The sequence below is a fragment of the Oncorhynchus clarkii genome, chromosome 10, assembly GCF_045791955.1.
Source record: "Oncorhynchus clarkii lewisi isolate Uvic-CL-2024 chromosome 10, UVic_Ocla_1.0, whole genome shotgun sequence".
NCBI classification, from domain to species: Eukaryota; Metazoa; Chordata; class Actinopteri; order Salmoniformes; family Salmonidae; genus Oncorhynchus; species Oncorhynchus clarkii.
The window spans coordinates 42,397,658-42,412,738 of record NC_092156.1 but is presented as its reverse complement, the minus strand read 5'-3'; the positions used below and the strand labels follow the sequence as shown (position 1 = coordinate 42,412,738).

The following is a 15,081-nucleotide window of genomic DNA, read 5'->3' as shown; positions in this document are numbered from 1 at the left end:
TGCCTCTGCAACGCAATGCTGCAAAGCAAACGCAGCGTTCCATTGGAAATGAATGTGCTTCTGGTGTACCAGAATGCCAAAACTCTGTCGGTGTGTTCAAGGCGTGTGGAAATGAATGTACCAGAATGCACTGCTCTGTCTGTGTGATCGAGGCGTAAGTCTTCCAGTTCTCGTGCTTGCTTCTGCCTCCCTCTGGTAGACTGGCATAATGCAGCTTGGTTCCGAGTTCTGAAATGTTGAAACAAAAAATGTATTTGAGGCTCAGGGCTTATATTACAAAGGCTAATTGTGTCAGGGATAAATGTTTACCCAAGATGATCAAATACTGTAGCTAGGTAAAGTAAAATCAAAGTCTCGTACCACAGATTTTCTAAACATATTGACCCTATGCGTCACAGGTTCCATCCATCCGGTTTGCACGGACAGGGATGACCGCTGAGGACTCGCGGCTTGCCTCGCCCTGTTTTGCAACATCGAAGCAGCATTTTGAAGACATTCGTTGAAAAAAAATATACAATGTATCCTTTCGTTGATATAGGATGGAAGTCTCTCAAGAACAACTACTTTTTTCATGTCTGAAAAGCCAGTAAATGAGAAATGGAGTGCCGGTACTATTTGATGAGCGGAGGAAAATTGATTTCGTTTAAAAGATATGGCTGTGAAGCCATGTGCTTCTTTGTTTACAAAAACATAGGCTGTTAGTGGAGTGGTGAAATTGTGTGAATAGTTCTGTAAAGAATTTGGACTTGTAAGAAGTGAGCCGTACAACCGGTAAGAAAGTCTGCGTTTTAGTCTAGTTGAAGACTAATATAATGAATTGGTTGTCCTTTTGTGTTGCGTGAGACATAAAACGCGTGGATTTACTTTGTCGATGGCCTTTGACATGCGCGCGCCTATTTCGGATTATTCTGGCATCAATGTTGCTTTGACCATCAAACCAGAAATTGTTTGCGTAAATTAGTTAACTTTCGGCAATTACCGCTATGGAACTTGTCTGTAACTTTGCGGTATCATGATTAATGTGTGGAAACGCCGGATTGTGTGTAGCCACTAGCCAGCTTGCTATCGTTAGCTAGCTAGCTAGTTACGCAACAAAGAGATTTCGGAAGGAGGGTAAAGACCCCTGAAGAAAGTGGCACAAATGTTACCTTTCATTAGCTGCATTTGTAAGGACGAAAATCTCAAAGAGCCCAAAGTTTGTTTAGCTCTGAACTACATCAACAGATCGATTGTCTATCTAGTTAGATTTACCCAACTATATTGTTTGATTTGTCATAATAGCTAAATGTGTCTTGACTCGTGCATTAGCTAATTTTGAAAGTGCGCTTTCACATTCGGTATTTTGGAGAATAATTGACTGCGCACTGAAACCTATTTACTCGAAGCCAGCTAGCTGTTCTGCAATAGATTTGCGCTCTAATAACTTTTCATAGCGCGTACATTTACTATTACAGGGATGTCCTCGTGTGGATTTTATGTGGGTGAGGGAAGGTCACGTGGGTAAAACGTTTGTTTACAATCAACCTCTGCAATCCCCACACCCACCAATTCCTCCATTAGTTTGATTGAGGCTATGGTCATTGCTACGCGAATGTTTTACAATGTTACATTATTTATGGATTTTTGATATTGTGGATTCATAATTTGTTATTCAGATGTTAACATGCAATATTATATCCCCAGTACCTGCAACTTGCCTGGAGCAGTCTATTCAGACAGTGGGACAAACTGTATCTGCCAACTCAATGCCTAGTTTCAATTCCCTACCGACCATTTGTAAGGGTGAGTGTTGTGGACTGTGGGAACATGGAAGAGTCTATGCATAAACATTTTGCTTGCATCTTTTTAACACTTCACCCCCTAATTACATACCATTAAATTAATGTTTTGAGACCCCTGGTGCCTTACAATGTTTACTGAGAATGTGCTTTGTGGGGAGCTTGTCTGCTATGTAATAAAGTGCTTACAGTGCAGGTAATGGTTATGTCCAACCTACCGCAATGTGAGCACTTCTGTCACAAGGCAGACGTCCTATCTGCTCAAATCTGACGTGGTCATCCAACATTTTGGTGAAAGAAAGTCCACTTCATTGTAATTTCCCAATTACATAGTTTCTGGCTTTCGGTTACTGGCCCAACGCTCTAACCACTAGGCTGCCTGCCACCCCATAAATGGTGGGATCCACTGAACTTGCTGTTTTTGCCCATTGGTGTCAAAAGTGCTGTTTGTGCAGGTAGATAAACTCATCAGACCTACTGCAAAACCAGCACTTCCTGACTCACAGGGTGCACCACTCATCCAGTTCCACCAGAGGGTAGGAATTCCTTGGTCGCAGTTGCGGCAAATAACATTGCCAGGGATCTCTAGTGTGGGTTTTGCCCTATAATGAAAGCACAGCCCAGATGCTGTATCTCTGATGTGAATTCCCAAAGGTTTTAGATCCCTTGAAAACATCCAACTACGTTGCTGCTGGTTCTGGACAGCTTTGCTGGGTGATCAGCCTGTGCACCTCAGAGTCGCTGTGCAAACCCATGCAAAACTGACTATAACTGGAACTGATCACCCTTCCTAGCTCACTACCCCTTGTCAACACAAATAAACCTAATATTGACTTGCACCTTTGCTGTCTCATCTTTGACCCAAAAAGGGCCCTTTAGCTGCTAGTATAGCTGTCAGAGTCACACAGCTTGTCTCTTTCCCTGAACAGCCCAGGAGTCATTTTGTTTCACCATTTTCTCCAATTTATTGGAATTTAGTGCAACTGGTCGTGGAACATGCTATGCTTCCTTGTGGTTTTACATTCTAAGTGGGGCCACTAAGACTGGCTTGTGTTGAGAGGCGGAGTCTTGGGCAATTGCCGGCAATCTTAAGAGGCATTGCACTTGTCTCGGTCTGACAGCACTGGCAGAGCGCGACCACTGGAGTAGATCCCATGGGGGCAACATGGGAGGTGACATACAGAAAACAGGCAGGGCAAGAATGTCAACCATATTTCTGTAAAGGATTGTACAGTGGAGGATAGTAAGATCAGATGGCAAACAGTACATGAGAGGTATTTGAAATGTGACATGAAGTGAATGTTTAGAGGAACAAGTCAGAAATAAAGTGTTTGTTTGGACCCTATCTATCTTGCATTGAGACTCTGTTTTGTTGTCGAATAGGAAAGAATGTAGTGTCACAGAATGAAGTGAACTCAACTGTAGCTTGAAGGTATTTTGTAATCAAGACCCCTCGGTCTTGAGGAGGATAGCAGTCTCTCTTAGCTACAACATCCCAACTTGTGGCCAAGGCCAGTGACGAATAGCATATTTTGAACATCATGCCATATAGATTTTTACACTGTATCAATCAAATGTATTTTATAAAGCCCTTTTTTACATCAGCAGTTGTCACAAAGTTATTTAGATACCCAGCCTAAATACTATTGAACATTGTGTTTTATCCCTAATGTTGAGCATTGGGAGAGGTGTCATGCGTGGCTGGGAATGAATACTTTTAGCAGTATTATGATGAAGTGCTCCTAAAGGATATAATATGACATTTCCACTGTCTGCCATATAATGGCGGTCATGTAGTATGTTAATGTGTGCCCCAAAACACAACTGCTAATTTTCCTTGCAATGTATGTCTTTGAAGGGGGTGAGGATAGACTGGTCAGGACATGCTGGCCATGAAAGTGGTTTATAATCCTCTGCTGTATCACTACAGGATATTCTTTGATTATTATGGTGAGTGTGTGTGTCTCTCGGGGTCTCCCCACTGTTTTAGCGCATTTCTCAGATTCCTGCCCTGTTCCCCTCACACCTGTTTAAACGCCCCTCTGCCTCCTTAAAAGTGTGGTTCTAGCCCATTCAGGGGGCCTCTGAATCTGCCTATGCCACGACTACAGCCCAGATGAAGGCCCCTACAGCCATATTGCCACTCCTCAGTTCCCCTTTTCCATTGATGTTAAAACATTTTTATACAAATAATTTCTGTAGGTGTACAAATAGTCCTAATGTTCCTCCTTAGGTGTTTTTAGATACTAGTGACTGTTCTCAAAGTAAAGAATTAAAGGACGTGGCCCCTTGCCACATTGCCTGTCTGGTTCACGGAGGGTAGTGATTATCCGAGTGCTTTCTCAATGCCCGGCAGAGAACATGATGACGCGGTACTGGTATTTCCCTTAAAGATCGCAGAGGTACAATGTATTTGTCTCTCTTAGTGTGATAGTTAAGTAACGCAATATGAGCTCTGACAGCAATTTGGCAGAAGCTTGCTGTGTGTTTGTGTGTAGTAGCATTCTATACTAATCCATCTCATACAGACTATTTGAGTTGTCAGTGCCCTAGAATTTGAATGTGCAAACTGCTAATGATGACCTATAAGGTTGTTCTGTGGTTATGCTCGGTGGACTTTTAGTGATGCAGGCCTGCCTCAAAGAAACAAAAGTGTTGTCACAGGTTACTAACAAAATGACAAGGCAGTAAAGACTTACTTTTGATATCCTTTTTCAGCGTTAGTTACTTGAAACAGAAGTCAACCCTACACCCCCACCCTAATTATTTGTCTTGCCAAGTAACAGAAGTTAAAACGGAAAAGCCCAGCTGTTTTGAGAGAAGGGGTTCATTTTGCTGTTCAAGCAGGTTTTGTCAAGAAAATGTCTGTTTTGCTAATATTACCCCCTTGGAGTCCAACATATGTCTGAACAGAGGTTAACTTGAAAAGTTGTTGAGAAGTTTCAAGTATTCTGTACTGGGACATTTTAGAACTCATTTGGCATACGTGTGTCAGTTGATGATCTTAATGCAATACCATATTAGTATACAGATGACATGAAGAGAGAGCCTACAATGTATCTCTTCTGAAGAGTACTTCTAACAGGACCAAATGCAGCTGTAGTGAGGCCAAAACATCAAGGGCCCCTACCACCCCATGCACACTTTCTGCCCTCAGCGGGTGCCTGGCTGTCACGGTTTTACGAGTTGTAAGCCTATTTCATTTGAAGTTTCCATTTTATCGTTAATTCCCTCAGGTACACACTTATTATAGTGCTTAATGAGCGCTTTAACCATGTCCACGTCTCGAGGAGAAAATGATGGTAGAGGTGCAAGGGGTGGAGTTTCTTGGGGTCAATAGCCAATGGAAAGCACCCCAATTATGAGTGGCATTGAGTTCAGTATTTATGAACTGTAAAGTTGTCTCAAACTGACACTGGGCTGTGAAGAGATACGAGTACAGGCGAGTAAGAAAATTATTTGAAAATGATCTGCTTCATATAATATGTGCTTTGATCATTAGGCTGGTCAAGAGGCCTGACTAGGTTAATTCAATTCATATATTTATCATTATTGTATAAGGGGACGTTTGATTGCATGCATCAATGATTGATCGTGGGTCTAAAACAGGATTTCTTTAAATTAGTTAATTGATGCTGTGGACATAAGCTTGAGCACGACCCTTTCCTGGAGTGAAGTGGGAAGATCTTTATATTCTATATAAAATATCATTGCTGCTCAGTCAAGGTTTAACTTGTCAGTTTAGGGTCATGTGTAATGTAATTAATCTATTAAAAGGTGGACAGGTGATTTAATTGATTCATGTGGTAAATTGAAAGCTTTCTGTGTAGTCTGATAAAAATGAAAGGATATTTTGATGTAGGTAGTTTCAAATGTGAAAGAAACTAGTCAGTTTATCATCCAATGTGCCAATACAGCTACTAAGTGAACAGCAAGTGTCTGTGTTCTATGATCAAAGAAGAAGAAAATAGAATTCCTACTGTATTTTACACCAGTCTGTGTTTTCCAGGTGGCAAGGATGATTTCTCAGGTTCTCCTGACGGGGACACTATGTTGCCTACTCCCAGGTCTGTTTCCACTCGAAACCAACATGTATGCCGAGTTGGCAACTAAATATAGCGTATATAACGGGGGCATAGCTTTCTATTGAAAACGGTATAACGCAAACAGATTTTATGAAATAGAAAGTTATAAAGTTTTCCTAAACTTCTGAGTCTGCAGAGATTTCTGCAGCAAGACCCCTCTCAACACCTCTGACCCTGTGGTATCCTCTATCCCTTATCCCGCTCTGCAGGTTTGCTGGATGCTACACCACTGAAGGCTAGAGGTAAAAGAAAATACAACAATGGCACGTGCTTGTTTTACTGCGTAACCCAATCTTTGATTTATGTTTGACTTGCGCGAGTGTTCGCACATGCAAGAAATAAAGGTTTCATTATTTTTCCTGAATGTGTTTTCTCCATCCCACTCTCTTCCACCATGGTTCCTGCCATTAAATGCAGCTGTGAGGGAGGTCAGCATCGACTCTGCCCAGGCTCGTGGCTTCCTGTCTCAGTCACGCCCCAAACGGAACGTCGATCACAAGTGGCACCGCGGCACGCCTGACTTCCAGTCCTACTACAAATTCTACAACAGCATCGGCCATATTGAAGGAGTGAGTAAAGGGAGCAAATCATGAGACACTCCCTAGCAGATTTTTCATCACTTTAATGAATGTTAAACAGAATTTAATACAGGTTATTTTCACCTGCCCATTCCTCAACCCACCTGATCACTTATTTTCTATTTCCCTCCCTCTCTCATTCTCAAACCCTGTGTGGATCTCTCTCTATATTCCTCCCAGCTGTATGAGATTGACAGGATCAGGATGCTGTATCAGCAGATGCGTCACCTGGAGCAGGTCTATGGGCCAGACGCCTCCAGCTACCAGAATGCCCTGGGTGTGATAACCCCACCACCCACCACCATAGCTCCTACTACCACCACGCTGCCTGATACCACTCAGCCCACTCCTACTACCCAAGCACCACTTTCTTTTACTAAGACTGACGTCCTGTATCTGTGTAACCCCAAAGACCCCCTCTGTAAAGCTCACATCGTCTACCTGCCTGCAGGGGCCATCCCAGTCCTCTGTGACCCACGCTACAACCCTGCCTGCAAACCCCAAACTGGTAAGGTGGTCATTGCTGCTGTACCTATGGAGCCAGCTCCTGCAGCACCTCTGGAGCCAGCTCCTGCAGCACCTCTGGAGCCAGCTGTTGAAGCACCACCTCCACGATCTCCTAAGAAGTCTCTCCAACCTCCTCGTCCTCCTCCCATCGTCATTAAAGGGATGGAGTATGACTGTGACCCTTACTGGGACCCTGACTGCCTCATCGATCACCCACCTCGCCCTGTCAAGGCGACTGAGCCACTACCACCACCCCATACACTCCCCGTTGTTGTGGAGAAGGAGGTGAAGGAAGACGTTGCTCTTGAGGAGACCAAAACACCTTTTGACCTGCGTGATTTTCGGCATGACATATTTGACCCTTACCGCTATTCTGACCAAGCCCCTGACCCGCAGTAGATGAATAAAACAACATAAAATTGACATACAGTAGTGTTAGTTTACAGTAAACAAATACAGGTAGAACAAAACCATAACTTTTTTATTAATGCAATTTCCCTCCAAGTATGACACTTTTTCACTTCATCAGAGAATATGGTTTCAGTTTTAGAGACAAGCCTGACAAAATATTGTATTCAACGTGTGTATGTGAGCCTGTTATTTTCCTTAACATTAGGACATTTGTCTGGGTGTGGACTCTACGAGGTGTTGAAAGCGTTCCACAGACACAGTTGTGTCATGTTGGCTGGATGTCCTTTTGATACACACGGGAAACTGTTGAGCGTGAAAAACCCAGCAGCGTTGCAGTTCTTGAAACACTCAAACCGGTGTTCCTGGCTCCGACTACCATACCCCGTTCAAAAGCACTCAAATCATTTGTCTTCTCCATTCACCCTCTGAATGGAACACATACACAATCCATGTCTCAATTATCTCAAGGCTTAAAAATGATTATTTAACCTGTCTCCTCCCCTTCATCTACACTGATTTGAAGTGGATTTAACAAGTGACATCAATAAAGGATCATAGCTTTCACCTGAATTCATGTGGTCAGTTTGTCATGAAAAGAGCAGGTGTTCCTGATTTGTACACAGTGTATACAGTGCATTTGGAAAGTATTCAGACCCCTTCACTTTTTCCACATTTTGTTAAAATGGTTTTAGTCATTTTTTTCCCCCATCAATCTACACACAATACCTCATAATGACAAAGCAAAAACAGGTTTTTATTCACAACAAATGTATAAAAAATATACAACTAAAATTTGACATTTACATAAGTATTCAGACCCTTTACTCAGTACTTTGTTGATGCACCCCTTGCAGCGATTACAGCCTTGAGTCTTCTTGGGTATGACGCTACACCTGTATTTGAGGAGTTTTTCCCCATTCTCTGCAGATCCTCTCAAGCTCTGTCAGGTTGGATGGGGAGCGCTGCTGTACAGCTATTTTCAGGTCTCTCCCGAGATGTTAGATCGGGTTCAAGTCCGGGCTCTGGTTGGGCCACTCAAGGACATGAGACTTGTCCCGAAGGCACTCCTGCATTGTCTTGGCTGTGTGCTTAGGGTCGTTGTCCTGTTGGAAGGTGAACCTTCGCCCCAGTCTGAGCGCTCTGACGCAGGTTTTCATCAAGGATCTCTCTGTACTTTGCTCCATTCATCTTTCCCTCGATCCTGACTAGTCTCCCAGTCCCTGCCGCTGAAAAACATCCCCACAGCATTTTGCTGCCACCATCATGCTTCTCCGGAGGGATGGTATTAGCCAGGTGATGAGCGGTGCCTGCTTTCCTCCAGACTTGACGCTTGGCATTCAGGCCAAAGAGTTCAATCTTGGTTTTATCAGACCAGAGAATCTTGTTTCTCATGGTCTGAGACTCGTATCAAGTTGTAGAAACGTCTCAAGGATGATCAATTGAAACAGGATACATCTGAGCTCAATTTCGAGTCTCATAGCAAAGGGTCTGAATACTTATGTAAATAAGCTATTTGTTTTTTATTTTGAATACATTTGTTAACATTTCTTTAAAAAAAACAGTTTTTGCTTTGTCATTGTGGGGTATTGTGTGTGTAGTGTGATGATTTAAAAAATAAATACGTTACAGCCTTATTCTAAAATGTAATAACGTGACGTGGAATAAATTAAGGGGTCTGAATACTTTCTGAATTCACTGTATATAGTCATATTGATTGTGGTCAAAGGGCGCTCTCCAGTGGTGAGAAACAGAAAATGAATCCAGTTCTCTGGACAGTGTTAGGAAAATAGACTGGAATATTTAGTAAATGTGTAGTGATCGCATTTTCTAAAGTGTAACACACTATGCTAGAGTATTATGAGTGGGAAATTGGCAGGATGAATTTGTGTGTGAGTATGTATAATGTTATTAAGTAGCTACCTGTGCATAGTTTATATTTAGTTATTAGTATTGTTTTTACTTTTCACCTCTGAGCAGTCTATGGCGCTGGATTTAGGCTACAGTCTCTGGAGGCGTGTTTTCGAATTCCGCCGCTGCCATATGAGTTTTAATAGCATTTCTCGCGGTGATCCTAGGGTCATGGGTTCACTTAATCAAGCGCTGTAGTATCATGTAAATATGTCGCCTGACGACTCCAATTAGTCGGCCGGTCTATATTCGCTACATACATCCAATCTAAAACTGCAATCAATGAAATTGTTAGGAGAAATAACGTAGCAGGTTAGGAAAAAGGGTTAGCGAAAAAGCACACCTAACCACTTCTAACCAGCATTGGGCAACCTGTCATCAGCATCTGGCTCTGAGGAGCATTTCTCGAAGACGAGGCCTATTGTATGCTGTCTCCGTTGTCATTCAGTTAAAGATGCACTATGCAGTAAACCCTAATTTCAGTTTGTGCGACAAAACAAGAAGAAGAAATATAGATTGTTAAACTGCAAAGCACCTAGTACTTACTCTACCTGACACTTGCATTTCTGAATTGAATTGGTGACTGTTACTTCATACACCCTTTATAACTCAATCAAGTGGATAAAGGTAAAAGGCACCGCTGAGATTCGAACTCAGGATCTCCTGTTTACTAGACAGGCGCTTTAACCATCTAAGCCACGGCACCGCCTGAAAATCTGTGAGCGGAGTGTTTCTTTGTACGTTGTACGAAACTGAATCCGACTGCTATTTTAATGGTGACTAAATGATTTAGCCTGTAAATTAGTCAAATATAGAACATTTAACTCATGGATACAGCCTGGTTGTATGTTTGTGATTAGGCCTACATTAAATTACATTTCACTATACAGCTCCGAATCCAAATATTATTTTCAAACATATCAAACACATTTTCTTAAATACTCGAGTAGAATTCTAGGTACGTAAGCGTAGACCACGCAAACGAGCCCCCAATCGTCTATCGCCGTGGAGTAGTGTTTGTAACAGAATGACATGTTTTAATCACTTAATAAATCATAAACCAAATTGTTATCATTGAAAACACACTCACTATTTGGCTGGTCTACAGTTACTTGTTACTTCTCATGAGGGAGAGAAATGATACAGTCAGGTCCGCAATGATTGGAACCCTTTTAGTAGTAGTAAACGCGTTTAGCGGGGAAATAAACTCCTATTACAAATCTTCCATCAATGACAAAATCTCTCCTAACGACGAGGATGGGATTCGAACCCACGCGTGCAGAGCACAATGGATTAGCAGTCCATCGCCTTAACCACTCGGCCACCTCGTCGCATGTATGAAAGCTGTTCCAGTACCATATTATGGAAAATACATCATACACAGAAATCATTCTGAGTATCACATTTGAGTTGTCAACTATATTTCCCAATTGCCATTAGAGGTCAAATCTCCTGGTAGTTGTTGTGAATTTGTTAGATTACTTGTTAGATATTTCTGCACTGTCGGAACGAGAAGCACAAGCATTTCGCTACACTCGCATTAACATCTGCTAACCATGTGTTTGTGACCAATAACATTGTATTTGATTCATACAGTATCACAATTGGAAGCAGTATTTTGAAGGGAGTGGGCGGAAGGCTTGTTCAACATACATTTGAAGATGGCAGCATGCGCACAGAACTATAGGTTTACTTTCACAATAGTTATTAGATCGTCAGCTAATCAGAACGGGATCATCGGAGTGTTGTAGTTCTCCGAAGATCAGGTGAGAATAATCATTTCTCATCAAATTCCATTCATCATGTTCTGATACTTCATTACTGAAGTAACAGGTAAGGATGTACCTCACTGACGATACTTTAATCCAATGGCAGCAATGGTCAAGAATGCGAGGCAACTAATTTTAGATCATGGTTAAAATATTACATTTTTGCCGATGCTGATACATTTCAAACTATAATTCCATGTCAGTCCTACACAAATGTGTATTTTGTATCCCTATCGTTACATTTACGTACATGTCATGGAAAGTCGGTATCTTTTACTTATTTGAGAATGCTTTGCGGCAAATATTAGCATAACCTCAGACCAACAGCCTTCCCATTGGTGCATACTCTGGTTGGCTTATTTGCTTTTAAAGTGGCACGTTTGTACTATCATCTTAATGACAACAACCTATTTCTACAAGCAAACGTTTTGTGGTGAACTTTGTCCAAATGTTCTGTGTTATTTCGCTGAATAAATACAAAAGAGAACGGTCGGAAATAAAATATCGTGACTGCTACTCCATTACTTACACCGCACTCGTGACAGCAAAGGTTTTCCGCTTTAGCAGCGAGTGGTTGCTGCTCCACGCGGCAGGTAAGTAAAACGACATCACCACACCAAATCATTTACAAGACTGTGTTGCTCCAAAGAACATTGCACTTGCTTATTATTGAGACCGTGACAGAAAGAAACACTCAGAAAACCATTTCAGCAGCAGGACTGTCGTACGTAGGCTAACCCATGCAGACCCAGTTGATTTCAATATGAATTTACCATCTCCCATCTGGCCCTAGCCTATTATCACTTTCTATCCAATGTAATTGAACACCATGCCAGTTTGAAGTATATGACGCACCATCACTGTTTCATTTTTTATCTAGCCAGAGTTAAGTCATTGCAAAACTATTTTCAACAGAATTGATCTCTGATGAGTTAACCCTCATACTACCGACTGGGGTCATTTTGACTACATTACCTTAGTTGGCTGCTTTGAGCAAAACTTTAATATAATAAAAATCTATTCTAAGAGCATATTGTTTGTGAATGATCTTTATTCAGAGTTCACTTGAATTTCAACAATGTCAGGTACAGGCAGGGATGACTGGGGCCTTCAGCAAGTAAGACACAAGGTAAGATTCACAGGTATAAATTCCCACTGTGCCCATGACAAAGTTAACTACATTACTTTAGTTGGCTGCTTTGAGCAAACTTGTATGTAATATAACATATTCTGGGAGCCTAGTGTATGTGTATGATCTATGTGGAATATTGTTGGACCATTGGTTTCCCTGAAAACAGGTATTGACAGGAGGAGCAATACTTTACAGACGACACCCTATCCAGCGACTGTGATCTGAGAACCCTTTTTGGCAGCAACGCTTGGCCCTAACCACTGCTCCATAATTGCTGTCCGTCAACCTCCCTCTCCTCATGATGTGCCAGTTGGGGTTGGTGCGCTGGCCAACTGTTTCCTGTCGTATAGCCTCTTGCTGCTCCATCAACAGTGCCATGCCAGCCAGGATGCCTGCATGCCCCAGGTGCCCTTGTTTTCTTTTTAACAATGTCTAGTACAGAAAGGGATGACAGGGAGGGTAGCGGTTGTTCTGGCTCAGTTTCAAGGAGAGATGCCATTCCACTGAACCTGCCCCGTAGACGGTTCCTCAGCCGGGTCCTCCACTGACGTCACCTGGTTGGGCACGGCTGGCTTCCTCCACCCGCATTACACATCCGTACGGCCGATATTGTGAACCGCCAAAATAGGCTGCATGGCTACACTTAAGGGCTCTATGGTGGCATTTGCATGTAGTAAAGGGAATCAAATCAAATGTTATTTCTCACATGCGCCGAATACAACAGGTGTAGACCTTTCCGTGATATGCTTACTTAAAAGCCCTTAACCAACCATGCAGATCAATAAATAGTTCAGAAAATACTTGCTAAATCAACAAAAGTAAAAAAATTAATAAAAAGTAGCACAATAAAATAACAATAACGAGGCTATATACAGTCGGTCATTTGTACATGTAGGTAGGGGTAAAGGGACTATGCATAGATAATAAACAGCGAGTAGCAGCAGTGTAAAAACAAAGGGGGGTGTCAATGTAAATAGTCTGGGTGGGCATTTGATTGGTTATTCAGCAGTATTATGGCTTGGGGGAAGAAGCTGTAAAGGAGAATCTTGGACCTAGATTCGGCGCTCCGGTACTGCTTGCCGTGTGGTAGCTGAGAGAACAGTCAATGACTTGGGTGACTGGAATCTTTGACCGTTTTTTGGGCCTTCCTCTGACACCACCTAGTATATACGTTACCAGTCAAAAGTTTGGACACACCTACTCATTCCAGAGGTTTTCTTTATTTTTACTATGTTCTACGTTGTGCGGCTGCTTGGCCATGGGAACCAATTTCATGAAGCTCCCGACAAACAGTTATTGTGCTGACGTTGCTTCCAGATGCAGTTTGGAACTCTGAAGTGAGTGTTGCAACCGAGAACGGACTATTTTTACACGCTACGCGTTTCGGCACTCGTCTGTCCCATTTTGTGAGCTTTTGTGGCCTACCACTTCGCGGCTGAGCCGTTGTTGCTGCTAGACGTTTCCACTTCACAAAAACAGCACTTACAGTTGACAGGGGCAGCTCTAACAGGGCAGATATTTGACGAAGTGTCTTGTTGGAAAGGTGGCATCCTATGACGGTGCCACATTGAAGTCACTGAGCTCTTCAATACGGGCCGTTCTACTGCCAATGTTAGTCAATGGAGATTCCATCTCTGTGTGCTAGATTTTATACATCTATCAGCAAAGGGGGTTGCTGATATAGCTGAATCCACTTATTTGAAGGGGAGTCCACATACTTTTATATATATAGTGTACATATAGTGTGTACAAATAGTCCACACACACACTATATATATAAATATATAGGGTTTTTGTGTGTACAAGTTTGAACATACCTACTCATTCCAGGGTATTTCTTTATTTTTACTATTTTCTACATTGTAGAATAATAATGAAGATATCAAAACTATGAAATAACACATGGAATCATGTAGTAACCAAAAAAGTGTTAAACAAATCAAAATATATTTTATATTTGAGATTCTTCAACATAGGCACCCTTTGCCTTGATGACAGCTTTGCACACTCTTGGCATTCTCTCAACCAGCTTCACCTGGAATGCTTTTCCAACAGTCTTGAAGGAGTTCCCACATATGCTTAGCACTTGTTGGCTGCTTTTCCTTCACTCTGCGGTCCAACTCATCTCAAACCATCTCAATTGGGTTGAGGTCAGGTGATTGTGGAGGCCAGGTCATCTGATGCACTTACGTTCGGATGCAGAGCAGTTGCCATACCAGGCGATCATGCAACCGGTCAGGATGCTCTCGATGGTGCCGCTGTAGAACTTTTTGAGGATCTGGGGATTCATGACAAATCTTTTTCGTCTCCAGAGAGGGAAAATGCGTTGTTGTGCCCTCTTCACAACTTTCTTGGTATGTTTGGACCATGACAGATGGTTGGTGATGTGGAGATAAAGGAACTTGAACTCTCGACTCACTCCACTACAGCCCTGTCGATGTGAATGGTGGCGTGTTCGGCCCTCCTTTTCCTGAAGTCCACAATCATTTATTTTGTCTTGCTCACATTGAGGGAGAGGTTGTTGTCCTGGCACCGCACTGCCAGGTCTCTGATCTCCTCCCTACTAGGTGTCTCATTGTTGTCGGTGATCAGGCCTACCACCATTGTGTCGTCAGCAAACTTAATGATGGTGTTGGAGTCGTGCATGGCCACGCAGTCGTGGGTGAACAGGGAGTACAGGATGGGACTAAGCACGCTCCCCTGAGAGGCCCATGTGTTGAGGATCAACGTGGCAGATGTGTTGTTGCCTACCCTTACCACCTGGGGTAGCCAGGTCCTTACCTCAGTGATGAGCTTTGTGGGCACTAGGGTGTTGAACGCTGAGCTGTAGTCAATGAGCAGCATTCTCACATAGGGATATGTTCCAGGTAGCCTCTGAGAATAACATTGACGAGTATACTGATATGGTGCCTG

The 15,081-nt window shown here is 42.6% G+C and overlaps 1 protein-coding gene and 3 non-coding genes across 5 annotated transcripts; 1 reads left to right on the top strand and 3 right to left on the bottom strand.

Moving 5' to 3' along the window:
• Positions 1 to 397: 397 nt before the first annotated feature.
• On the top strand, positions 398 to 9,047 carry LOC139418499 (NHS-like protein 3). 2 transcript variants are annotated; one of them, XM_071168020.1, is made up of 6 exons: positions 398 to 771; positions 1,684 to 1,782; positions 5,788 to 5,845; positions 6,073 to 6,105; positions 6,281 to 6,432; positions 6,622 to 9,047. In XM_071168020.1, exons 3-6 carry the CDS (start codon positions 5,797 to 5,799, stop codon positions 7,345 to 7,347), a joined length of 960 nt encoding a protein of 319 aa, XP_071024121.1. In that variant the 5' UTR covers positions 398 to 771; positions 1,684 to 1,782; positions 5,788 to 5,796; the 3' UTR covers positions 7,348 to 9,047. The 2 variants fall into 2 exon arrangements, with proteins under 2 accessions (XP_071024121.1, XP_071024122.1); XM_071168021.1 differs by lacking the exons at positions 398 to 771; positions 1,684 to 1,782 and adding an exon at positions 3,637 to 3,728 and having other exon boundaries at positions 6,622 to 7,923.
• Positions 9,048 to 9,899: 852 nt separating this feature from the next.
• Positions 9,900 to 9,973, bottom strand: trnat-agu (transfer RNA threonine (anticodon AGU)). Its single transcript has one exon. It is a non-coding gene; the product is annotated as a tRNA-Thr (tRNA).
• A 543-nt stretch (positions 9,974 to 10,516) lies between these two features.
• Positions 10,517 to 10,598, bottom strand: trnas-gcu (transfer RNA serine (anticodon GCU)). The gene has a single exon. It is a non-coding gene; the product is annotated as a tRNA-Ser (tRNA).
• A 391-nt stretch (positions 10,599 to 10,989) lies between these two features.
• LOC139419840 (U8 small nucleolar RNA) lies at positions 10,990 to 11,123 on the bottom strand. The gene has a single exon (XR_011635452.1). It is a non-coding gene; the product is annotated as a U8 small nucleolar RNA (small nucleolar RNA).
• Between the last annotated feature and the right edge of the window lie 3,958 nt (positions 11,124 to 15,081).

Bases quoted from the DNA above. Each gene is read 5' to 3' on its own strand.
- LOC139418499 (XM_071168021.1), top strand. The intron at 5,846-6,072 runs GTCTGTTTCCAC...CCCGCTCTGCAG, and splicing joins ACTATGTTGCCTACTCCCAG to GTTTGCTGGATGCTACACCA. The intron at 6,433-6,621 runs GTGAGTAAAGGG...TATTCCTCCCAG, and splicing joins GCATCGGCCATATTGAAGGA to CTGTATGAGATTGACAGGAT.